The 27,553-nt window shown below is 39.5% G+C and overlaps 1 protein-coding gene across 1 annotated transcript in view; it reads left to right on the plus strand.

Annotated features, from left to right (window-relative positions):
• Nucleotides 1–530: 530 nt before the first annotated feature.
• The window catches only part of MLIP (muscular LMNA interacting protein), a 172,219-nt gene continuing 145,196 nt past the window's right edge, over nucleotides 531–27,553 (plus strand). Inside the window, exons 1-4 of the mRNA XM_060111458.1 lie at nucleotides 531–629; nucleotides 7,296–7,451; nucleotides 9,104–9,496; nucleotides 24,141–25,625. Coding sequence (XP_059967441.1) covers nucleotides 531–629; nucleotides 7,296–7,451; nucleotides 9,104–9,496; nucleotides 24,141–25,625 — 2,133 coding nt within the window. The remainder of the gene's footprint in view (nucleotides 630–7,295; nucleotides 7,452–9,103; nucleotides 9,497–24,140; nucleotides 25,626–27,553) is intronic.

Genomic DNA, 27,553 nt, shown 5'->3' on the forward strand with positions numbered 1-27,553 from the left:
TTTCTTGCTAGGTACATGCCAAGGACTTCTAATTAAAGCTATTGATTTTTGAAGGGATCGCTGTGTGTTTTCTCATTCTTTATTTAGGCCCAGTGTTTTCATGTATTGGTACCACTGAATATTCCCAGTGAGTATGACCAACTGATTGCTGGGATTGTCAGCTGTGTGGGTCCTTCGATCAGCTTCTTGTTGCTGTACAATCTGCCTTCTCTGTTCTTTTTGCAGAATGTTTAATTGCACTACATGCATGAAAAGAAAAGGGGAAACACATATAGGTGGTAATTCTTTTTTTACTTCTACTGGCTCCATTTCAGCAGTCAATCTGACCTCTCCTGAAGTTCCAAATCTAAAAAGTGTCTGAACATAAATCTACTCTTTGGAGCTGACAAAACCCTTTCGTTCAGGGAGGATTCCTCGTTACCTCTTTTTTAGAATTCTTTTTTTTCCCTGCGAGTGGGTGTGTTGTTTCAGGGAGTGGCTCCCTTCCCACCTCACTCGTTGGTTTGCTCACGCCCTTATGGGATGAATCAATGCTTCCAGAAAGCCGGGGGCTTCCGAGGGACTGCGGGAACAACTACTTCCAAATGAACTCGTGCATCTTAGCAGGGAGCATTCAGACCACACCCCAGGTAAAAGGAAGTCTTTCCTTCATGCTTTTGAGAACTTTGAAAGGCTATGCACTGTGGTGTTTGCTGCAAGAGGGTTTGAGGGAGAGATGCCTGGGTGTAGATAAATTTGACTGTATCAAAATGAAATGTTATAGACAGTTAGTGGAAAGGATGAGCAGATAAAGGCAAAACTGCTTACTGGCAACCAAAGAAGATGCCCAGGACAGTCCTTGGCGTAGTGTGAGTGCTGAGAGACACGCTGTCATGTTTCTTCTCAACAAGAAGCTAGTGGCCATCTGTGAGTGTGGGTGTCAACGTCAGATGAAAAATAACTTTTAGGGAAATAGAAGAAAGGAAGGCACTGGAGCCCGAAACTGAGCAAAGGAGAAGTGAGCCTGCATGGCACGGGGGGGGGAAACAGTTTCTTAAATTATTAGTCGAGTGGCCGGTGAGAAGGTGACAGTCTCAGAGTTTTGAGCACTTGAAACTATACTTAGGAAAAGCTTTTCATCCTTTCAGCTCTAATTTTTATTATTAAACTAGTTTCTCAAGGATAGGAACTAAAATGCGTTTTTAAACAACACTGACAATGGAAAGTGTTAACTGGCATTTAACCAATGCAATGATATTAACATGCATCTGGTTCTGCTTTGTGTGGAAAATGATTTTTCATCACCATAGCAATTCATTTCTGGACTCCATTGGAACTGGGCTATGGTATGCAGTAAACAGCACAATTTTTCTTTTTCTTTCCTGAATAAGGGATTCAGCAGTCCACCGGCTAACACAGTGTTCTTCATCTAAATGTTGTATAGTGTAGCTAGTATAATTTCAAATCCTTTTCCAACTAAATTTTGTGCAAAAAATTCTGTACATTCTTGTTAGGATAAGAGGATGCTAGGTAAAAGTGATGAAAAGAGCCCCATGCTAACAATGTACTCCCAGCTTAAAAGTGAATACCAAACCACTGTTGTTTTTGTGGTTAATCTGAGGTTATGTGTGTGTATAGGAATTTATCCCTGATCTTATTCTCTGACAGTAAACTAGGAAGATGAAAAGTCTTTAGTACTGTTGGATTTTCCATTTTTATGTTATTCTTGATGACATTATATGTTGGCTCAACTAATATTAAAAACAAACTGTTCTCCTTACCTGGTGAAGAAATTTTATGAAGGCTATGGATGTTCCTGTAAGAAAATATAACAATAAAAAAGAAGGAAACAATTTTACTTATTTTCAGTTGCTTTCATTGTCAAAATTTGGTTATGTTTAGAAATTCCTTTGAGGATATGTTCTAAAAGCACACCTCATTCATTGAAGTATCCACTTTTATTCATACTTTGTTTCAATTTTATTCACTAAAATTGTAACTATTAACCTTTAAAAAGTCAATAGTTTACAATGTGTCAGTAGTGACAATCTATTTGTATTTTAGAGACTTTAGTAGCAAGCTAAAGTAAAGAAGTAAAGTTTTGGAGAAATAAATCTTGGTCACTGTTAGAAGGCAAAGTCACTTACTGTTAATAATGGTTATATGTATTTTGTAAGCACAGGGCACTTATACTGAAGTGCATACATCAGTATTTAAATTTCATCTGGATAGAACATAAGATAGACCTGTAGTCATCATGTGGGGAGATGAGGACAGGCCTATAGCACCTGAGGACAAAGTCACACTTTTACCTCTTCTTTGACTCCTAAAAGACTATCTTTACTTCCTACTCAAATGAAATTCTATGATAAATTATCTGAACTACCCTCAGTGATTTCCTTGCTAAAACCCCTCTCCACCCATCAAGATATTGATGAGATTAGTCATGTAAAGAAGACTTCCTAGAAAATAACCCATCTAGAAAGTGTGTTGTATTGTGTATCACTGATAAGACTAGTGGGTTCCCTGAATCTCATGAAGGATCTAATGTCCCTTCCTACAAAGGAAAGCATTGATTTATTATTTTTGGATGATAAGCCTGGGAATTGCGACCTGACTGCCATGGGGGAATAGAAAATTATTTTTAAGGGCAGAAAATAATATTGAAAAAGGAAAGTTGGCCCAGAAGGGTTTGTCTGTGTGTTTTTTATGACCTAAGGAATAGGCATTGTTTCTATAAACCCTAACCCTAACCCTACCCTGTTATAAGCCTAGACCTTATAATCATCTAGTCTTACCATCCTACTAAATCCTAAGCTCTCGTAACCCATACTGTGACCCTGGGCCATTCTCCCCAACACCCACCATGCTTTCAAATATGATTCCTGAACCGAAGAGACCACTAGTCCCTTAGTCTGAAGTCCCTCTTCTTCCCTGTCCACATTGAACTCCATGGTTGACCCTTTGCTCTTCTCCCATCAGTACCCTCAGTTTCCTGACACTCACAACATTCTTCTGCCAGAGACACCTCTGAACATCAGTTCTATAAATGCTGTAATTCACTTTCTCTGTTCCTATGATAGTCAGTTGAGCATTCCTGGAGACATTATCAAAAAGCCAAGCAAATTGCTTTTACTACAAATTCATGGATTTACATTTAGGCTGGGCCCTTACAATAGTCTGTCAATCCTTTTACTTATTTATAGTCAGGCCTCTTTCCCACTGCATCATCCTACATCAATTGTGTTCCAGGCTTTTCCATTTCTCTTAAAATCCTGTGTCACCTTTGCTACTTCTTCCTCAGCTACTGGACCACTTAATGGTAGAGCTGGATGGTTCAACCTTGGACCTCTTCTTTTCTTATTTGTGCTGACTCCCCTGATGATCTCATCTGGTCTCATGGTTTTCAATACCAAGTATAGGTCAACAACTATAATAATTTTATCTCCAACACAGACTTTCCTCTGAACTTTTCTCCCATCCCCACATTTCCACTTGGATATATATTTGTCATATCGTATTTGATCTTTATTTTCAAACCAGCTTCACCTCTTGTTTTCCCTGTTTCAGTGAAGAATATCTTATTTCTTTCAGTTATTCAGGTCAAAAATTTTGTACTTGTGTTGACTCTTATCTGCCTCTTATATCTCACATCTAATTTTTCAGCAAATTCTAAGTTTTTCCTTTAGATTACAGCCAACCCAAGTTTTACCTATCATTTTCTCTCCTATGGGTTATTATACTAGTCTTCACAGCACTTATCACAATTGAAAATCCTATTTTATTGCATATTTATTTGGTTTCCTGTCTCCCTCCCACCAGAATGGGTAGAGGTTTTTGTTCACTGTGTGTCGCCAACCCCTAGAATAAAGCCTAGCATCTGGTAGGCATTTAATAAGATCTTGTTGAGTAAATGAAAGTAAGTAGAAGGCAACTTATTCAAGTGAGGTTTGGTTTTAGTAGGAGTGTAGTAGCAGGACTGATGGCTATGTAAAAGGACAAAGATGTAGGTGGGTGACTAGATGTGGTGATGAGGGTATTGGAAGTTCTCTTCGGATTGCTTCAACTATCTCAGTGAAGTGGGAAACAAAGTTGTCAGCTCAGAGTGAGAATGAGGAAGAAGTTGTAGGGGTTTGAAGAAAGAGGAGAAGGTGTGAGTTTTCTAGCAAGTGGGAGAGTAAATGGGCTCTGGAACTGTATAATATGATTACAGAGAAGAATTAAAGTGCCAGCTTGAGGCTCAGGGTCATAAATTTGAAGCAAAACCAGCAAGTGGGGTCGTGTGATTTTTTTCTGTAACCACATTTACCCTTGTGGTGCAGGAAGAGAGTAGGTAGGTGGTAGACTGAGTGACCACTATGATTTACCCAAAGTAGATGGTGATGTGAGAGAAGGCAAGACATTTGAGGGGCATGCACAGGAGAAGTTGTGGTCAATTCGGTCATTAAGGCTGGCCAAAAAAAAAGAGAAGTCTGGGAAAACCTAACGTTGGAAGGATCAGTAGACTTTCATTTTGGTGGTTTCCCAGAAATGTTGGAGTCCAGAATTGAAGAGATGGTGTGGAAAGAAACAAAGTGATGATCAGAGAAGGAAAAAACCCTGAAATTATGGTGGTGTTGTGGCTACTGGTTGTTGCTGAGGATGTGAAGGGCAAGGAAGAGTAGAGGTCAGTGAAACATGCTACTGGAAAAATTACCCATGGGATAGCATATTGGGTATTATAAAAAGTGTGGTGTTAGAAGGAGTGGAATTAACCCCAGAAGTAAATCTTCAAAGAAAGAAGGGTTTGACTTGGGGGTAGGGAGATGGCTGTAACAAGAAGAGGTAGTGAATGGTGTAGACTTGTGGATGGCAAGAGCTTCAAACCTGGAAGTTTGTAGGTAAGAGGGAAGAAGAATGGTCTGGAAGCAGAAAAGAGTGCACAGAGGATACCTAGCCTACTTCTGGTGGGTCACCCAGTGTGAGAGGAAGCAGAGAGCTTCTCGGGAAGTAGAGTCCTTCAGCAGGAACCATGGTTTAGTTAGAGTCAGAACATGTAGAGAAGAGGTTAAGGATGTGGAGGGATGTGTGACAACTGCCTGAATTCCAGAAAGTGTATGGTGAAAAGTTTCCAAGAGTTGGATCATGGTATGTTGCTGAAACTCAATCTCTGTTCACCAGTGCTGAATAGAAACTCAGAGACAGAGTTTTGGGTGAAGTAGAAAAGACTAGCTTTTATTGGTTTGCCTGGCAAAGGGGGCCACAGTTCACTAATGCCTGCAAAACTGTGTGTCCCGCCCTGGAGGGGGTAGTGAGGAGTCTTATAATGTTCAAGAAGCAGGGCGTGGTCAGCTCATGGACATTCTTCTGATTGGTTGGTGGTGAGTTAATTGGGAGTCAGCATCATCAGTCTTCTGGTTCCAACCGGTGTGGGGTCTATGTCCTTTTGGGCAGCAAACAGTTAACTTCCTCCACCAGGTGGGGGTTTCAGTATGTGCAAAACAGCTCAAAGGACATGGCTCAGAATATTATTCATAGTCCTTGAGGAAGAACTAAAGGTCCTTGACTTTGATTAATGGCTAAAATATTATTATTTTGTCTTGCTTGAGTGTTTTCCTTTCTTTCTGCCTTTTCTCACTTCCCTGATTAAATTTATTCTTTGACTAAAGTTTTTCTACAGGCAAAAAGCAGGTGAAGGACATGGGTGGGGATCTATTCTGGGAAGGCCTCATAGGGTCCTTCTCGGTTACAGGTATAAGAAGGGAACAAAACTAGGGGTGTGCATTGCACACAGAGATACAGGGATGGCTGGGTTTCTCGTGCAGCTGATGTGATCGGGTTTAAAGGGCATGTTGAATTACGACACACAAGGGTGGCACAACCTGAAGGGAGAGGAGCCTGGGGGTTCCTGCCAGGGCTATTGCATTTCTTGTGACAGAGGCATGGAGGTGGCAGCGTGGCAGTTTCACTCTGACTAGATGGGGCGGATCACATCATAAACATGGATTGTGTACAAAATGAGTCCCCTCACCTTCCAGCTTATCTCACTGCCTCACAGTCAGAGTTTTTCTGTATCTCCATTAATTTTCTCCATTCTCAGAGGAGGCCATGTTCTTTCTGTTGTTGCTTTAGCTTTTTCTGCCCACTTCCTCCAGGACTTTGCTCCACTTTCCTTCTTACTGGTTCCTTCCTCGAGTCTACAGACATCTTCACATCTATCCTGTTACAGACCAACAAGGGCACCTCTTTGACTGGACTTTTTTTCTAACTACTCTCCATCTCTCTTCCTACTTCTCACCCAAACGTTTCAAAAGGGAAATCTCCAGCACCATCTTCTCTTTCTGCTTTTCCATTTAGTCCTCCATCTATTACTCTTGGCTTTCTGTCCTGATTGCTAGCCTTGGGTCTTATAAGACCAGCATTACCTATCTGACATTCTAATGTGATGATCTCATTCCCAATCTACAGCACTTGGTTCTCAGTGTCAAAAGGACAGAACTCAAACTTGATTCTCACCCAGTGCTGCTTTCCATGCCTTCACTCAGCTGGTTTCCTCAGCCTGGAAGACCCTTATCTTTCTCTTCACTAGGACTTAAATTCCAGGTGCTGCGTTTTATGGAGCTTCCCAGGCTGGGTAGGCATCCCTTATTGCTTTTCCCTTCCTATTCTGTGCATATGCTTTTCCTACTTATGACTGGTCTATTGGCTGTTTCTTATTTGCTGTTATACCTCTAGCTCCTGAGTACCTGCCACACAGCAAATACTTTAACAAAATGCTTTTTGAATGAATAAAGAATGAATGAAAGAGAAGGTATATCCTCGAGAAGAGGCATTGGTATCCTGGCAGCAAGAAAAGTAAACTTTCAATTTTCAATTCACATTTTAGCATTCTCATTAATGATATATGTCAGAAGTTTCACGCATGCTTGGTGATTATGAGTCACACTGAACCTGCTAACCCAGGGTTAAATGGATAAAGTCCTTGACCTCTGTGGGGTCATCACAAACACAGCATCTTATCTGTTTTGAAATTAACTTTTATCCATGTTAACTTGCAACATTCCAGCACCTCAACTTGCCAAGCTGCTCTTCTGTTGCCATGTCCTACAACAGGGTCTTCCTTGGGTTGTATTTCCTTCTCCGATAAATATTTTCACAAAAAAAGGATCGGATACACTATGAATATTTTAATAGATGTTCTCTTTGCCAACCATACACATGATCATAGGGCAATAGGCAATTTATCAAAATAAATGAGATAAATATAATATGTAGAGAGTAAAGTCAAAATAAACCTTTGATAAGACTGAAAGTCTAATTTATTACGTGTCTCATAGGTCTCTTCTGGTGATTCTGAAGCCAAACCTCTGATCTTCACATTTGTCCCCACTGTCAGAAGACTACCAACCCACTCCCAGTTGGGTGACACCTCTAAATTCATTGTTAAAATTCCTGAGGAACCAAGTGATAAGACTCCAGAAACTGTAAATAGGGTAGGATTATTTTTTACTATTTTTATATCAAGCAATTAACATTAAATTATCCATCATAATGACTTGCAAATTTGTATGGGTGTTTATTTTCTCTGCTTAAAGTGAGATGACTTGGAAATCTAAGATTGGCTAAAAATATAACTATGTAATAGGAACTTCAGTGTTATCAAATCTCAGGTTCTCTCCAATTCATTATTCTCAACCCTTTTGATTTGACATCCTTTTGTTTGCTGTTCACATGATATATTCGACCTCCTGACCCCTCCCCTCCCAAATGTATCTCAATAAAAACAAAATTTTTACAAAGTTTAAATTTATCTTTAAAGAATACTAGATAAAAGAGCAAGGTGTTATTTTACATGTAACAGATTAGCAACATTAAAAAAGTGTAATATCTGAATTTGGGGCAATTGTGGATATGTTGGCATGCTCACACTTTGCTGCTAGTTTTGTGAATTTGTACAATTTTGGTGGAAAACCCTTATCCACAGTCACAAAACTGTCTATAACCTTTTAACATTTAAACTCTTGGAAATGCATCCCAGAGAAATAGTACAGAGGAAAAAAAGTGTTATATAGGAAAATAATTAGAGAAAAATAAAAGGAGCCTAATATCTAACAATTAGAGAAAAGTTAAGCATATGATAATACATCACCTTGACAAAGTTATAATTATAATGGTTATGTAATTTCATGGAACATGTTAATCTTGCAATATTAAGTGATACAATAGATTATAAAGTTGTATTTATACCCTGATTATACCTATCTAAAGAGGGACCAAAACTGAAAAAGAAATTAAAACAAACAGACAAAAACCTAAAAATGACTTGTGTTAAATAGTGACATTTTGGGTAAAAAGAATTTCTCTTTAAAATGTATTTTAATACTATCTTATTATAAATAAAATGTGACTGGGGGAACTTTGTGGTATTTTTGAGCCAACTTGTAGTAGATAAAATTATCTGATTCTCGTTGTCTATATGAAAACATCTTCTCTAGCAAGTAGTAATATATAACCTGGGACTTACAATGTCATCTTATTTCAAAGACTGTTGGGACCAAATTATTTGAGAGAAATTCTGAATGCTACATAAAGTACTTCTGGGAAGTTTCTCCCTAACAGTACTCAAGTACACATAATATATTCATGGGATCCTTTGTGATTAGGTGCTATGAGTGTGGGACTATGGATGTATGAATCAATCTTGGTTGCAGATCTCTGAAGCCTCCAAAGATAAGGATATTCAGTTACTAATGGCAATGGTATCTACACAGCCACAAGTTTTTATTGACCATTAACTAAACCCATGACAGATCCCCATTTGTTTTGTGAATGTCTTTATGGAAAACATTGCTCTCTTCCTCTCTTTTTAAAAAGTCATATCAGGATTTATTTGAAAGCAGGTTTTGCTGACTTTGATTCTGAGCCCTAAATTGTTTGGGCTTGGACCAGGACAAACAAGTGGGTTAGTAAAAGTAAACCATTAGCTTCAACCCAATCTCTCCTATGCCAACCTGATTTTTAGATATATTCATAAAAACTTTTGTCCTTGGAGGTTATAAGCAGATTAAGGTTTTAAGAAAGAGTACATGCAAAAAGCATTTACCAAAGCAACATCAACGCTTTTATGTCTCTACATTTATTGCAGTCTGATTCCAATGAGTACTTGACCTTGAATGTTGGGAGCCAACGGGAAAGAGACCGAGGAACACTGACTTATCCTTTAGAGGTCAAGGACAAGGCTTCCCAAGGAAGGGGGTTTAAAGAAAACGAACCTCAAGGAATACAGCAAAGTGACCTCTTCAAAGCTGAATATGTCTTTATTGTGGACTCTGAGGGGGAAGATGAAGCTCCAAGCAGAAAAGGTGAACAAGGCCCCCCAGGAGGGATGGGCACCACAGCTGCTCGGCCCACGTCTCTAGCAATCTCCTCCAGTCTGGTCTCTGATGTGGTACGCCCCAAAACTCGGGGGGCAGACCTCCAGTTTCTGTCACATCCTGAAATGCCTCATGGGATGGCTCCTCAGCAAAAACATGGGCCGGTAGGTTTTTCTTCTTGTCATTAAAAAAAAAAAATGTTTCATACCCCTTGTCTGCAAAGGCCTTTCTATTTATTCAAGGCATCAAGGTGTACAAAACTCTCAAGGAAAGAGATATTAAAAAAACTAAAATCCCAAGATCATAAACTGTCACAGTGTAAATACAGATAATAAATTCATAAGAAATAAATTTCATAAGATGAAAAGGATTATATACAATTATGCTGTGAACTGTCTGGAGAGAACATGTAAAACACTTACCTGGAGTGGATTTGGGGGAATATTAACCCTTCCTTCTGAAAATTCTTGGAGAAGGTCAGTACAGGGAATTTCTTAGGAGAGAGTTCTTGGTGGGCTGGGTGCATGAAGAAGCACATTTCAGAGATGAGAAAGGTCCAGCAAAAAGACATCAACTGGATGTAGACACTTTACTTTTAAACTAGTAAAAGAGTAGTAAAAGGATACACTAGGAATTAAGAGTGTGTAAGGAAAATCATTTCCTCCTGTGTGACTTCAGGGAAATATTGACTGTATTCCTGGAAACCACCAGAAGCAGGGCTGGCCTCAGAGAATTAGGGAGAAGATCCCACCCCAAAGCTTAGCAGCAAGATTGAATGGTTCTTTTAAGGTGTAAAGGCTTTGATACAGTAGAAGACTCATAGCTGTGATGGCAGGAAAGAAAGGGGGTGAAGAAGGTGTGATTTTGAAGGGAAAAAAATAGAATGACTGGCTATTTGTTGTCATGAAGTTATCAGATGACTTTGACAAGGCATAGAATGTCAGGAATGCAGAGACTGGCTTGGCTTTGGGAGAAAATAATGGGTGCAGAGCTCCCTGTGACAATGAGCATGAGTCAGTACCAAGTTGTCCTATTTAGAATCTGCTAGACCAGGCACTTGCAAGCATACCAAAGTAGTTGGGAGAACATTTTTATTGTTGAGTTGGCCTTTTGGTACTACTAGGACCTATGCAAAACTTTAGCATAGGCATCCTATCTTTGGTGCCACCTTATCTTTATTTATGCAGCCTTCACTGGACTTCCTGATGATGTATTTATGTCACCTTCAAGCATCCAGTATCCTCATGCTATCTTTTGGTGATAAAAGACTCTCACTGGGGTAGCACCATCCAGGTCTATTGGACTAAAACATTTATTTCTTCTTGAAATTTATTCTCAGCTAGTTATTGGGAATATTCTAATCATATAATTAAACATATTCTCAGTAAGTGGTGGTAGGCTTAAACATTTCTTTCTTGCCTTAGGAAAGATGATGAAATAAGCAAGTTGGCAATGTGGAAGTTTCCATAGTGTGCGGAGTGTAGTTTAACGTGGCCTTTGAAGACATGGTGATACCAAATATAAATAAAGAAAAATATTCTTAATGAAGCAATGTTTGGATTTTCAATTTACTCTTTTCCCCAACTGATAGATTTCTTCCACTGAGTTGGTCATTTATTTTGTTTTCATGTGACCAAATATATAGAGGGCAAACCAGAGACAAAACACACATTTGGGATATTTTTGCCAAAATCAGTTAGTTAGAAGTAGGTTATAGTTCATGTTATCAAAGCTCCAAATGAAAAGGCAAAGCTCAGCCTAATTCATTAGTGGTGGATGAGCATTATGATTACTGCAGATGGAGGAAAACTGGGTCCTGATATGTTTGGGAATAACCATTGTTCTGGATTCCATTTCCTATAGTAATCCATTTGAGTGATGAATAGTAGGTCATCATGAAATAAACATGAAAAAAAAAGTGAAAATGAGATGACTGTTAAATGTAAGCTAAACAGAAATGACCAGAGCATTAAAGAAGTCACTCTGAGAAGTTAATATAGTCAGTAGTCGAAGCTTAATGTAAAAAGCCCAAAGATTATCCCATGATTGGATTACCTTATGCCAACAACATCAGCTTTTCAATCAGAAATGCAGTTAATTAAGTGTATTTCTGGTCCACCTGGTAAAAATGAATCCATGGACAGAATTGTCTATATATTATCACTATCAGCTAGTCAGGAATAATTTATGAAGCTATTCCTAAAAAAAAATTTGCTTAGCTCCTAGTCTGACCTTTAACCTTCCTATAACCTAGCCTAGATGTCATTTTCTATCCACATCAGTACTTCTATTCTTCAGCTCTCCTGAACTGTCATCAAAGTATACACGTTATACCTTTGCATCCCTGGTCCTTGATTCCTCTGTGTGTGATTCTTCTCTCTTCTCAGCCTATCTACATGTGGCCGTGGCTACTTGATTCTCTAAGCTCAGCCCAAGCAGTACCTTTTCCTAGAGACATTCTCTTTGAAGAGCACTTAGTCTCTCTCCTATATCTTTGTCATTTTCCTTGTAGTTTGTAGTCTTTTTAGAAAATCTCCAATATAACTCCTTTTCACCTGATTATAATGATGGATTTTATCTTTCTTCCTCACTAGACTGAGAACTATTTGAAGTCAAGGTCTGTCCCTTGTTCATTTCTGTACCTCTAGCACTTAGTAGAGTGTCTTGCATATACATGAGGTTCAATAAGGTGTATGAAAAGCATAAATATTTAAAAGTTCACATCTTTGAAGTCCTTGCTCAGATATTGACTCCTTCATGAAGCCTGCTTTGGTTCCTTCAGTGAAAGCAAACTCCCCCTCAATATAATTCTGGTAGCATTTTCTGTACATCTTCTATAACAATTATCTTATTCCAGCATGTATTATAACTATTTAGGTTCATACCTTATCTCACCTAACAGCTTGTAAAGTTTTTAGAGGTAAGGTCCACATTAAGCCCATTTTTATTGAACGCTTTTTTTCTGTATAGTGGTTACTATATTATCTTGAACAAAGTCAGTATAAATATTGGGTTGAGTGTATTTTGTGTTCCAAATACTTTTGCTGAGGTGGCATGTTTAAGCAAAAGTATGTTATGTTAAAAATCATTAAAGAATTTAAAAATTTAAAGTGTAAGTCAAAATTAAAAAGACTGTATAATATAAGCAGTTGAATTAAAAGCCTTTCAAATAAAATTCAGAAAGAAAAGAGTAATGTTTTTGAATGTTATTGTCTTGAATGTTGGTGTAGGTGGCTAAGAATTGACTTTCCTAGGGATAGTATTAGACTTAAAAGAGAGGTGAATATACACATATAAAAACAGAATGATTTGTCTGAAAGACCGACAATAAAGCCTGGAGCTAAGACAGTGACTGTGGGAATAAAAAGAGGGACTTTGTGGGGTAGAATGAACTGGATTTGTTCACTGACCATATATGGAAAAAAAAATCAGTGATGAATGAAATTTATAGCCAAGGAAATTAAATGAATGTTGGCATTAACTGAGGACAGAATAACAGGTCTTGGGAAGGGATAAGAAGAGATGAGATATCTAATGTTGAGTTTGAGATGCCTGGTGGCAGAATGCAATGCTATCAAGAAAGAAGCTGGAAATATGAATCTGGACATAGGAGGGAGATGGGAGACTGGAAATATTTCCTATATGAGCTGAAACTATGAGAATGGAGCTGTTTACTCATGGAAATAATGCAAAACAGGAAGACACAAGATACAACGCAGGACACAGTCAAGTATAAAGGGCCAGTGAAAGATGAGAAGCCAAAGAAGGAGGCTGAGAGGGGACCAAAGAAGGTGGAGAGAGGGGTTTCATGCAGGGAAAGCTAAAGAGACCTTCGACTAAAAAGTAGTTTATAAATGAGGCCAAATACATAAAATATATAAACATTAATTAATCAATAATTTAAACATAGCTCAGTAATGTTTTCTTTCTAAAACTCAAATGAATCTGATATCAATCATATCCATTCGGGAATACAAAATACCAACCGTGAAAGAACATTCTGGCGGCATGACATGTTTTGAGAATGAACATGGAATTATCACATAGGAATCACATGGTTCTCCCCATTTTATGCCGGGAGGCCTCCTGGAGAATGCAGCTTTCCTCTCCAATATTGTACTTTCATATTTTCTAGCTGCCTTGACAGATTTTCTTACTGTCCTGCAGCAAGTAATTCTGCCAAGTGGGACAGCCAAGTTAATATATGCTGCTGCTTGATTTAGAGAAGATAAAAAGCTAGGAGATCAAGAGGCCAAGATCAAAGGTAAGGGAAGGATCAAAAGGCCTTTTGCTGATAGACTTGGTGGTGAAGCACTAGGGGTCCCTGCAGGGAGGTGCTCCCTGCAAGGAAGGGAGGGGGACCCTCTCCTGCATGATTATTATTAGAACCAGATGTGTAGGGATGGGGCTAGGGAAGCGGGGTCTGACCTGGCCACTGTCTCAATTTGGGATATGGGAGCCCTTCTGCTCTCCCAGGTTAGAGCCCAGAGTCTGGTCCTGTTACCTGCTTGGACACACACCTCCTCTGGGCTCCTCCTTCTCTGGGAGAAGGGATGAGGTTGTCTGGCATCTGACCAACTCTGCTCTGGAAGAGCAGCCTGGCACCTTCCACTAAAATATTATTCTATAATATGATTATGAAAATAATATAATATATAACATGATAGAAAATATAAATTTAATACAAGTCAAAATAAAATACAAAACAAAGCCAAATAAAGTAGGGCCTTCAAAGTCCATTAAATATAGGACTTAGGAGGTCATTTGGTGACCTTGATGGGAACAGTGTGAGTGGGGTGATGGGGCAGAAATCAAGTTGAGGAATGGATAAGTAGTGAAAGGGAGATCACACATTAGAGAGATTGTATGAAAAAGCAAAAATGAGACTGGCAACTTATGGTCACACTCTTCTGGGCAGTTACTTGAGGTCGTAAACTTTAGTGTCCTCATTTGTAGAATGGGGTGATGCTATCAACCTTCCTTGCGAAGATTAAATATATGGCCTAAAACAGTTCCTGGCCCACAAGTGTTCTCAGGAATGATTCACTGTATCTAAAAAGTTGGAAATGGCAGCATGTTTGGGGGCACAGTGTAAGGAACGTGGGAGGAGGGAAACATTTTATATATTGGTTCAAACATAGCTTGGATGTCAGAATGGAAGAAAGGACATGAAAAATAAGATCAGTAGAACTAGCGGTGACCAAATAGAAGAGGTTCTTACAAAAAATTCTGGGAAACTTGGACATTGGCACACATATTAATTAAGAACCTAGATTTTAGGGATCCATGGAAAAGAGATTGCAACAAATTATTTGGACAGGTCATCAGACATAGAAACCTTTTTTTATAGTCATGGGCCTTTGTTTTATAGTGAAATACCCTATTCATACCAGCACATTGTATCAGAATAGCCTTTATATGTCTCTCTTACACCAGTATATTTGTGAGCCCTCTGATGACAAAAAAATCTCACCTTCTGTCCGCATCACCTAAATCCAATGCCTGGGACACTACAGGTACTAAGAAAGTATCTGATGAATGAATGATCCTCCTTTTCCCATGACCCTGCCATATAAATAGGGAACAGACATCATTACATAACTCTCTTAATTTACAGCAGAGAAAAATTATATTAGAGGAGGGAAGACAACCTAGGACTCCAGCCTCATAGCTCGGCTGTTGTTTTGTATTTTGCCTGTTAAAACGCATTGTCCATAGCTTTTGGCTTAGGGATTTAGAGGTTGAAGACTTTGAAAAAAGCTGGGAGGTAAAACTTCCATGTTAGTTCTGCTAACTGCTAGTCTTCTGCTAATCTAACTGCTGAGAAGACTAGCTTGGAGCCACAGGTTCCTGAAAAATGGCATGTTTCTATTAAAATGCAAGGAAGTCATTTGTACATGCCCATTAGCAGGATGACTTCCTAACTGCATGCAGAGCAGAGCTACATGGGGCCCAGCAGCAAAGAAAACAAAACAGGAGCCTGTCTTGCATAGCAGATGGGAGGTCATCCAAGTAGTAACGCAGATTCTGGCTGGGCCCACTCGAATGTATAATTGCCTTGAGGTAGTTGAGATGATTAAAAATGTAGAGGCCCTCATTCTTTTAATTAATATACATACCCCTGACCAACTGATTTTATTGCTTTAACAACCTTTCTCTAGCACTCTTCCCATTGCCAACTCCCCATTTCCTTTCTTGTTTAGGGTGAGTATACGATTCCATCCTATTCCACCCACTTAACCTACGTTGTCACCGCCCATGGTGAGTGACACTGGACACACCAAGGAGAGTTCCTCTGACTCAGTGGAGGACCCTGGCTCTGCTCTGATGCTGGCAGAATCCCTGTGATGCCTCGCTGGTGGTTGGTTGCTTCTTCTGGTTGAGATCAGTTGTACCAATAGCCCGAGGTGCAGAGGAAGTACATTATGGAAAATCAAGTTGCTTTGACAATTTCAGCAGAAGGGTGAGGAAGACTTTTAAAAGGAGGGTCTCCCGACTTTTGGTATCAGAACTCAAATGTTTGTCTTGCTGGTGAGGAGAAGACGGGCCTGTGGATCTAAGAGCCATCATTCTCTCCATCCTCATGCCCAGAGTCTGGAGCAGAATAAGAGGGGACAACTGCGGAGGGAGGTGATGATACCACTGTGGAGGGAGGTGTCAGGATGTGACACCACAACCCTCCTCTTTGGCTTTCTGTTCCTACACCCACTAGACACTTTATTTCCTCACTCCTGCATGAAGGTAACATGCCAGACATTAGACACTAGGGGAGTAAACTTTAAAAAAACAGTACCTGCCTTCAAGGAGCTTGGAAAACAGCACCTGAAAATAATGACAATGAAAGGTGACAGGTTCAAGGAACAGTGGGACATCTAGAGGGAGGACACCTAGATCATCCTGGATCATCCTGGATCACCAGGAAGGGTTCACATTGTCTGAGCTGAAATGTGAAAGATGAGTAAAAGTGTTCTTGGCTGACGAACAGGGCCCAGGCATTCCAGACAGTGAGGACAGCCAGGTAAGTACTGACACACAAGAAGAGGGTGGAAAAGAGAAGGAGTATGATAAGGGTTTATCAAATATACTAGGAAATACACTAGGAGAGAGAGATGATATAGAGGCCACAGATAAAACAGTTTTGAAAAGGAGGAAGAGATTGCTAGTCAGGTTCTGTAGAGAAATCAGAAGAGTTAAGGGATTCAAGTGCCTGTGGGGCTTAGGAAAAAATAAACCATTGTAGACATTGGTGATAAGAGTTTCTGCAGAAGAGCAGGGGTTAAAATCTGTTAAGAAGTCAGGGGGAGTATATTACTTTTCTATTGTTGCATAACAGATTTCCATAAATTTAGTGGCTTAAAAAAAAACAAAACACCTATGGGGCTTCCCTGGTGGCTCATTGGTTGAGAGTCCGCTTGCCGATGCAGGGGACACGGCTTCGTGCCCCAGTCTGGGAGGATCCCACATGCCATGGAGCGGCTGGGCCTGTGAGCCATGGCCGCTGAGCCTGCGTATCCGGAGCCTGTGCTCCGCAGTGGAAGAGGCCCCAACAGTGAGAGGCCCGCATACCACAAAAAACAAAAACAAAAACAAAAAACCCACCTATTTATTTTCTCCAGGGTTTTTTAGATCAGAGGCCTGGGCACAGCTGAGCTGGGTCTCACAAGTTTGAAATCAAGATGTCAAGTTCATCTCACCTGGAAGCTCTCCTAAGGGAAGGGTCTGCCTCTAAGTTCCCCCATGTTATTGGCAGAATTCATTTCCTCGAGGCTGTAGAATTCATGGCAGCTTGCTTCTTAAAGCTGCTACTTTGCACTTCCCTGGTGGTGCAGTGGTTGAGAGTCCGCCTGCCGATACAGGGGACACGGGTTCGTGTCCCGGTCCGGGAAGATCCCACATGCCGCGGAGCGGCTGGGCCCATGAGCCATAGCCGTTGAGCCTGCACGTCCAGAGCCTGTGCTCTGCAACGGGAGAGGCCACAACAGTGAGAGGCCCACGTACCACAAAAAAAAAAAAAAAAAAAAAAAAGCTGCTACCTTGATCTCTAGTTTTCTGACCCTCTTTTAAAGGGCTCATTTTATTAGTGTTGCCATGTCCAAGCTCGTACTGTTCACCGCATGTCAGGCTAATAAATTGAGAGATGAGTTATTGGGGCCAGGAATAGCAACTTTATTTGGAAAGTTAGCAGACCAAGAAGATGACAGACTAGTGCCCCAAAGAACCAGCTTCGCTGAGTTGGAATTCAGTCTTCTTTTATGTAAAAAGGGGAGGTGGTTTGGTTAGTTGTTGAAAACTTCTTGGTGTTGGAATCCTTTGCTCTTGCAGCTGTCCACATAGGTCTGTAGGTCTGGTCACAATGTTCCTATAAACCTTCAACAAGACAGATGTTATTCTGTTCTGCAACTTTTTATCTCTATATGAATGGAAAGGTGTTACACCTTTAAAAGTTAGAGCCTTGAGAATGGGCTATCCTGCATATTTCAGGCTATAGGCAACATTCTTAACTTGTAGCTAAAGCAATAGATACACAGGTTAAAATAAAAGAAACACATCCAATATGGAGTCAGATTTGTTCTTCCCTATTGCATTAGGGCATGCCTACTCAGGAGGATCCTTTATTTGATTAAGTTAAAGTCACCTGATTAGGAACCTTAAATACATTAGCAAAATCCCTTCATCTTTGCCAGGTTCTATTAGCTAGAATCAAGTCACAGTCTCCATCTATACTTAAGAGGAGGGGATTAAGGCAGTGTGTGTGTGGGGTGGCTGTTTGAGAAGTCACTTTAGGGTGTGTTGGCCAGAATAAGTAAGGAAATCAACACAGTGATGGTAGGGACAGGTGTGACTGAGAAGAAATCTACATAGACCTGTAACTAGGGTATTTACAGGCACCACAGATCTTGGTGCATATGTGTGCATGTGTTTTTATCAGATTTTGTTGCTTAACAAACAGTGTTAAAATTGTGTTTTCAAACAACAACCATCTATTTAGCTCAAAAATCTGCAGGTCAACAATTTGGCTGTGTTCAGCTGGGTGGTTCTGCAGCTCTGGGTCAGGCTAGGCTGATCTTTGCTGTGGTTCACTTATGGGTCTGCAATTGGCTGTTGGGTCAGCTACTGGCTGGTTAGCTGTCTGGTGGTTGGTTAGCTGAGATGTGGTCTGGCATCTTCCAGTGGACTAGCCTGGGCTCATTTACATTGTGGTGATGCTCTGCAGTCAGCAAACCAGTAAGCCCCAATGCACAAGCGCTTTTCAAGCCACTGTGTCTTGTATCACATTTGCTAACATCCCACTGGTCAAAACAAGTCATATGGCTAGGTAAGGTTAGAGGGTGAATGAGGAAAAGGACTTTGCCCTTCTTATGAAAAGAGTAGAAAAATGTGGACATTTTTACAGTATACTACATGATAGTTATTATTATCTTTTTAATGATGGGAAGTATTCTGCTTTATGTTAGTATGAGAGAACAAGTAAAAAAGAAAAAGGATGAATATGTAGCATACAGGGGATAGTTAATGAAATGGGATCCCTGGGAAGGCAAGAGCTGCTGGGATTCAGAACACAGAGAGAAATTTACTCTTAAAAAGGGAAAATACATTATTTTTCTTTAGAATGAAGGAAAGGGGATAAGAATAGGTCTAGAAAATATTTAATTTTCCCAGTAATCATAATTTTCCTTGGAGAAAAGGAATCTCAGTCATCTGTTGCACACAATGAGGGAGGTTCTTGGAAAAGGGTTAGTGTGTGCTAACTTTGTGGAAGGCTGTTGTTTAGAACAGGAGAGGAAGCTGAGGTCAAAATATAAGAAAAGAAAAAAAAAATCCCAAATGACCCACAAAAAAAGCTGAGTGGTACACAGCCCAGCTGAGACTATAGACTTTAAATTTTTGATGACACCAATTTACAGTGCCTTACCCAGCCCATGTGTGAATTAGAAAAAGGTACCCCCTCTGCTTAGTGTAGGAAAGTTCAGCCCCACTCTCAGCTGGTGCCCTTGTACAGGACAAGTTCTTAAATCAAGTGCAGTGGCCCTGGGTTCTGCTATATTTTTTAAATAGCAGCTTTAAGTAGACTAGGTCTAGGACTGTAATTGATTTAAGAATAATGATTTGCCAAGTGGATTGGCAAAAGAACAAGATGGCTAGAGTGTTGACAATATTGTCAAGAAGTTTGAAATTAAATAAGTATTTCTAAAACCTAAAATGCAAAATACCAGGGGATGAGGGAGATGAGACTGGCTAGGAGGAGAGGGGATCTGTTGTGAAGGAACAATCTTGAGTTCATGGTAGATGTGGGAAAGTATTGGTGGCATCTTGAGCATCGGTGTGTTTTGATTAGATTTTTAACAGGTCAGTCTGAAGATAGGTGCAATTGGGTGCAACTAGAAATAGGAATACCAAAAGGATGACTTGAATTGTTCAGGTAAGAAAGGCTGAGAATCTGCTCAGTCACACTGTAAGTGTCCATCAGTGAGAAGAGGACAGATCAGCAGGTTTGTTTAGGAGGCCAAGGTGCTATAATGTAATGATTGCATGCAAGGACAAAGGAGAATCAGGAGTTTCTGCCTTGCAGAAATGGTACAGATTCAGGAAAAAGAGCACAACTATATGGACCAACATGGTTCAAATCTTGGGAACTATTCAGACCATCAGGCAGCAGATCAGACATTTTGGCTTTTATTCAGATGTTTCGGAATCTCATGGACACATTAGGAAAAACTGAATATACACAGAAGCAGTTAATTTTATTTATTTATTATTGAACTATAATTTATTTACAATGTTGTGTTAATTTCTACTGTTCAGCAAAGTGATTCAGTTAAATATTCAGTTTTTAAAATATTCTTTTCCATATGGTTTATCATAAGATACTGAATATATTTCCCTGTGCTATACAGTGGGACCTTATTGTTTATCCATTCTCTCTATATATAATAGTTTGCATCTGCTAATCCCAACCTCCCAGTCTATCCCTCCCCCAACACCCTCCCTTAGCAACTGCAAGTCTGTTCTGTATCTCTGTCAGTCTGTTTCTGTTTCATAGATAGGTTCACTTGTGTCGTATTTTAGATTCCACATATAAGTGAAATCATATGGTATTTGTCTTTCTCTTTCTGACTTACTTCACTGAGTATGATAATCTCTAGTTACATCCATGTTGCTGCAAATGACATTATTTCATTCTTTTTTATGGCTGAGTGGTATTCCTTTGTATATAATACCACATCTTCTTTATCCATTCCTCTGTCTATGGACATTTAGGTTGCTTCCATGTGTTGGCTACTGTGAATAGTGCTGAGAAGCAATTAATTTGAGATTGACTAAAATGACAAGGCAGCTATACTACAGAGACTGGTTGTTAAAATAACTGATAGCCTCTATTATGCAGGATCCAATATGGATTTAGGATTAAGACCATCCACTTGATGAGAGCAGAATATTGTAAGCATCCTCTGTTACAGAGATTACTGTGAATGTATTCAGAGCTCAGGATAGTTTTTCTAGGAGAAGAGAGTTTTGAAAATGATTTTGGAGGAGGTATGTGGTAAGGGGGCTCAAGGAATCAGAAGAGGGCTGGGGATTGGAGAACATAGTCAAGGGTGATTTTAGACAGGTGTCTGAAGCAAAGACATCAACAAATATCAGGTTAGAAATAAATGGTGGAGAAGACAGAGAACAGGTTTGAGAGAGAAGGAATTAGAGAACCTAGAGAACAGAACAGGGGTTATTAATGAGAGAGGATGAAAAGATTGATATAATTTGTAGGCATCATCAGAGAAGTTTATTATCATCAGTAAGGGATTTACAGGAAATAACTAAAATAAAGGGCCTATTTCGAGCTACTTGACTGAACATTTGACAGGTATCCATCCTTTCTTCCTGCATAAAATTATTCATGTCTTTACTTGCTCTTTTTTTAAAGTTATTAATAAAAGGAACTCAGGAAAATGAATCTTTTTCATTAAAAAATGCATTCCCCTCTCCTGGGAATTTTATAAAAATATGGTGTCACATTTTTATATTAGTATAAATTAGGATAACATCAAATTAGAAAAAAATATTGAAAATGCTTATTAATACATCAAATAGGAAAATATAATAAAAAACATTCTTAGACTTTTCAGAATCTTTTCATTTGAACTTTTCTTAGAAGTTCTTCAATAATAAGCTATTAGAAAGTACAGTAAAATTCAGAGTTACTTATATTAGGTAAGATATGACTTCATGTAATAGAATGTTTGGTAATTAGAAGCCATAGTCTTGGGGAAATTGGAGGGAACAGTCGTTTCCTCTGATGAGACCCTCAAAATTGCAGTCCTGAGATTTTAACATGATAATTTGGTGGATAATCAGGATGAATTAATGAGTTTGTTATATAAACTGAAGTTATTTGGAAACATGACTGAAAAGGTAATGGAATTTTTGTGGCTGTTATTAATTTACAATTTTTTTATAACAAAAACTATGGCATAGCATGCAGAGAGAATGTACATAGCCTCGAAATTTCTTCATTCCTTCCATGAGGACAGACCAATCATAGGAAACAATTAGAGAAGACCTTTCACTTATGGCTAAACACATGAGTTGGTTTTACAAATACTGGATAAGCCGAATTGTTTTTAAGCAAAACTTATGTGAGGGAATTGTTAAGCATGATTGAATTCTGTTTGATTTTCAATTATTGATGATTTTCAGATATTCTGGGTTACATGCCAAAATTATTCAAAAATAATTTATGTGGCAAGAATTCTGTGTTGCAAATACACAAATGAATTTACATATAAAAAGAAAAGAATATTTTGGGTACATTTGCTCAGAAACTTAGAAGTTTAGGGTGAGTTTGAATTTATCAGTTTTAAATATTTTTAGAACTCAAAACTCTATGATATGAAAATCTTTGCATTAGGTCTGACAGACACCTTCTTAACATGTTATAGAGAAAAATCAAGAAATATCTTTTACTGAGTTTATAAATGAAGCTCTTGCTAAGTTTAATTATTATGGTCGTACACTTTTCTGCTATGTAATGCGATGTATATAATATTATTATACAACTTAATATATAACTTAATAAATTAAGTATATAACTTAATAAATACAAATTAATATTTTGAATAACAGATATTCCCTAAATTCTGTATTAGGTACAAATATTTTCTTTTCTCATATGGATCAATAGACTCAAATCAATAATCTTGAAGGGAAACCTCTGTTTAAAAGATTTGGCTTTAGAATCATTTATAATTTCTGTATTTGTCTTAAAGTACTGGATAATTTTAAAAATAGCACAAGAATAGAGCTACTCACTTATTTTACAGGCTCTCCCTAGCTTCTCTTGAAAGTGGTACATTATTTCTTTATTTTCTTTTTATTTGATGTGGGATTGGTGGCTTGCATTGTTTCAGGCAGATTAGATGAACCTATTTGCAAGGCACCTATAGAGACGTAGATGTAGAGAACAGACATGTAGACACAGTGGGGGAAGGGGAGAGTGGGATGAATTGGGAGATTAGGTTTGACATAAATACACTGCCATGTGTAAAACAGATAGCTAGTGGGAACCTGCTGTATAGCACAGGGAGCTCAGCTCGGTGCTCTGTGATGACCTAGATGGGTGGGATGGAGGCAGGGGTGGGAAGGAGGTGCAAGAAGAAGGGGATATATGTATACATATAGCTGATTCACTTCATTTTACAGCAGAAACTAACACAACATTGTAAAGCAATTATACTCCAATTAAAAAAAAAAGATAAAGTACTCTGGCTTCTTTCCATATGAAAGAGTATCTATTCATTCCTTCCAATATAACTCACATCATTTGTTAACTGTTCATTCTGGCAAGTAATTAGGGAAAATATTTTTCATAAGCTAAAACTCCCTCTCTGTTTCAGCCTTGGCTTTCAGTCTCTCAGTTTGTCACAGTTATGTTGATGTTGAGCGCTGCATCTTTTGAATTCTGGGCATTATTTTCAGGATTACAATATGTAGGAGTAGTCCAAGTCTTTAGAATTTTTAACACTCAAAGTGTGGTAAAGTTTTTAAGGATTGTAGTCATTATTATTATTATTATTATTTTGTTTTTGTTTTTTTTTTTTTGTTCGGTACGCGGGCCTCTCACTGTTGTGGTCTCTCCCGTTGCGGAGCACAGGCTCCAGACGCGCAGGCTCAGCAGCCATGGCTCACGGGCCCAGCCGCTCTGCGGCATGTGGGATCTTCCCGGACCGGGGCATGAACCCATGTCCCCTTCATCAACAGGCGGACTCTCAACCACTACGCCACCAGGGAAGCCCTGTAGTCATTATTATTATATTATGGTTTATATTCTTGCAATGGAAGAAAACCTATTTCCTTTTCCAAAGTGCATTTTGAAATTTATATTGATGGTGATTTAAATCTTTTCAAATCATGCAATTCCAAAAGAACATAACTCTTTTAGATTTTTGTCAATGAATTATTTTCCAAAGGGAGACACGCAAATACAATTTTATATTGATATTCATTCTGGAGAATAAATGAGATATAGTATCTAGGAGTTCACCGTTTATTTATATTTTATTTCAAATTCAAAGCAATGCCTCATTAGCAAAACAGAATTTCTGCCATTTTCTCAGAGGTTTAAAGGCCTCTTTTTGTGTAAACTAATAGGACTGTTTGCATAAACGAGCAAGTGACAAGAATGTTTTGACAGTTTCACAAATGATGTCCTATGACCCTGTCTATTTCTCTTTCCTCTAGTTAACTTCTCCCACTGCCTCTGAGCAGCTTGCCTATAAACCACCTGCTTTCTCCTTTGTTTCTCCAACTAATCAGAAAACACCACCTGTCCCAGTCGACCTAGCCGGAGCCTCTGTCCTGGAGGAGTTCCACCCGAGGAGGCTGGATGTCAGTGGGGCCCTGGTGGAAGAAACAGCCATGTCCTTTCAAACTTCCGCCTACTCTGCACCCTTTTTTGCACCGAAGGGCACGTCCTCGACGTCACAGTTCCCCCATCCCGCTCAATTATCAGGTTCTCACTCATCCAGTCCAAGTGCAGTCCAGCAAAAACCTGGCCTGACGTCTGAAGTCCTCAAGAAGACTGTCACCTCGCATGTCCTTAGTCCCAGAGAAAGTCCGAGAACCTCTTCTCCTTCGCTGCCCTCCAGTGCTTCTCTGAAGTCGAATTCAGCCTCCTACATCCCAGTCCGCATCGTCACGCACTCACTCTCTCCGAGTCCCAAACCCTTCCCCTCCCCTTTCCACGGCTCTTCTTCCACTGTCTGTAGCCAAGTGTCATCCAGTGGGAACTTCTCAAAGTCAGGGGTGAAATCCCCAGTGCCCTCCCGGCTTTCCCTCCTCACTGCCATCCTCAAGTCCAACCCTTCTCACCAAAGACCCCTTTCCCCGGCATCCTGTCCCACCTTCTCTCTCAACTCCCTGGCTTCTTCCAGCCTCACACTCGATCAAAAAGTTAAACAAACCTCTCCTACGCCTAAAAAATCCCTCTCGAGTTGCTCCCTGCGAGCGGCGTATCCAGAGCAAAGGGAAAACCAGGTTTCTGATCTCAACCAGCAATCCTTTCCCTTCCCTTTTTCCACTAAAGCTGCTCCCTTTCCTCTGGCATCCTCCCTTTCTCCCCCGAAACAGGGCCGTAGCAGCCTTGCTTCTTTGAATGTAGAGAAAATGCCATCCCCCACTTCTTTGAAGAGCAACCCAATGATTTCCCAGCTGCAAACCAGTACCTCCAGTTCTATGGGTCTGCCTCCTGTCCCTCCAAGCTTTTCTCCTTTGTTTTTCAAGGGCAGACAGGATGCTGACCTCAGGGGCCCAGGAAAGCCCAGGGATATTTCCCCACATCCTTCTACGATAGCCTCATCAGCATCATCTTCGGCGTCTCCTCCCACTAACCCAAGAGCCAGGCTCCCCTCTCCAGAGAAATGCTACCATCCTTCCCCAGCTCTTTCAAACCTGATAAACAGATCTAAGAGAGCATCAGCACCTCTCTCTGGCCAGGGGCAGACACCTTTAGCTCCTCCCCCACACCCTGTCTCCAGCACTGGCTCTGCCTCTCTTCCCCAACTGGGGTGCTTCGCTCTCCCTCGTGCTAATCCGCCCACAGAGGTGCACCACCTCAGTACCTCAGCGCTGCACCCAAATCTTACCCTGCCTTCAAGACTTGGGAAATCCGAAAGCTCCATATCTGACCACAGGTCATCTGTTTCATCCCCATCACCTCCCATCTCTCTAACAAGAACCAACGAGCTGATTTCACCTTGTGCATTGTCCATGTCAACAGGCCCTGAAAATAAGAAACACAAGGTATTTTTTTTTATTATTTTGCACGTTGCATGGTGCATGTTTCTTTTGAAATACAGAATCTTTTTTTTTCCCCCAGGGGAAAAATCAGTAATTATGATATTCTTTCTGTTCCTACAAGGAGATAGTGCAAGGGGATCTAGGATTTGGTATATTTGAATGTGTAGATGAATTATAAACTCTCTAAAATTGTGTATGTTTCTGAGATCCTCTTTGAGTTTGCAAATCCTCTTATGGTAACCTTTTATATCTGTGGCTCCAAGAGCATTTTTTCCAGGCATAATATGAATTAAATTATTGTTCCCAAAGATGGAATTTAGAGCAGTTAGATGGAATTTGGGAATATGATACATTACTGATTCTTTAATAACATGGACTCTATTATCGATCAAAATATCCTGTACTGATAAAATAGTAGACAGGATTACTGTAAAATGGAATATTGTCATATATCAAGCCCCATATGATTGCCCAGCCAATTTGAAAACTTTCTATTTCCTTTGCTGGCATTTATTTATTAGTAGTAATTTTCTTCCCCTTCCACCATGATGATTTCTTTATTGCTCTTCATACACCTCAAGCTAAATCAATATGGATTTAGCTATGTACATGTTGGGCAAAAGAGAATAGAAGTTTCCTTTGTATGTGAAAATTATTTGATTTATTATGAACACTGAATACTTCATGATTATAAAATACAGAAAGGATGGACAGGCTGGGTAGAGGGAAGTAGAGTTAAGAGAGGAGAAGTATTGACTTTTAAATGCTCTGAAGCTACCCATTGAGGAAGGATGTGAAATCAGCATTTACTTTAATATGAGAAGGGAAACATTTGAAGGAGTTACCCATAGCATTCATTGTTCATTTTTTCTGGAGGAAGGCAACACTGCCCTAGAGTGTACCGGCTTCCCAACTGTTCTCATGTAATTTAAGATATGGAGTTCAGACACTTAGGATTCAGTCAGTATTCTATAAATGAAATAAAATTTTGAAAGTGTCTGTATTAGGAGGGGGTTTGGATTTTCAGTTCAGCTCATTGAATTAACATCATTTTAGAGTGTCCAAGTTGGTTCCATGGAGATTGTATTCAACTCTGTCACTGTTGGGATGATGAACTTACCATGGAAAAGATGAAACAGCCCACATGATGCTGTTAATATGTTACAATACAATTCAACTTAAAAAGCATGCATTAGACATCTACTGTATGCCCACCACCATATTAGCTTTTTTGTGGATATGTTTTATTTTTATTATTTATTTATTTATTTATTTTTTGCGGTACTCGGGCCTCTCACCGCTGTGGCCTCTCCCGCTGCAGAGCACAGACTCCGGACGCGCAGGCTCAGCGGCCATGGCTCACGGGCCCAGCCGTTCCGCGGCATGTGGGATCTTCCCGGACCGGGGCACGAACCCGTGTCCCCTGCATCGTCAGGCGGACTCTCAACTACTGCGCCACCAGGGAAGCCCGATGTGTTTTATTTTTAAGGAAAATAATCCTTTGTCTTAAAAATATATTTTATTCAGCAAAACAACATATACATATATATAATGTAGAGAAGCTATAGAGAGTTATTAAATCTACAGTAAAGCTAGAAAAAAAGGATAAGGCAATATTAATATAATGTAATACAGATTATGTATAAAAGTTCACTGAATTCAGTATAAGAGAAATATTATTATGGGATATGTTTAGTAAGGGAAGTTATCATAAATGTCAGGCCTGTCGGAAATGTTTAGGATTTAGCTTAATGAAGAGGAAAGCAGGTGGCATTTCAGCAATGGTAAACAACTCCACCAAATATACAGAAGATGATCCCAGAGGAGTATATGTGGACATGTAAGAAGATTGGCCTTATCATCGAATAGTGGTGATAGTAGTGATAATTACAGTAACAGATATCAATTACTTTCTGTGAGTCAAGAACTAT

The sequence above is a fragment of the Mesoplodon densirostris genome, chromosome 10, assembly GCF_025265405.1.
Source record: "Mesoplodon densirostris isolate mMesDen1 chromosome 10, mMesDen1 primary haplotype, whole genome shotgun sequence".
Lineage (NCBI taxonomy): Eukaryota > Metazoa > Chordata > Mammalia > Artiodactyla > Ziphiidae > Mesoplodon > Mesoplodon densirostris.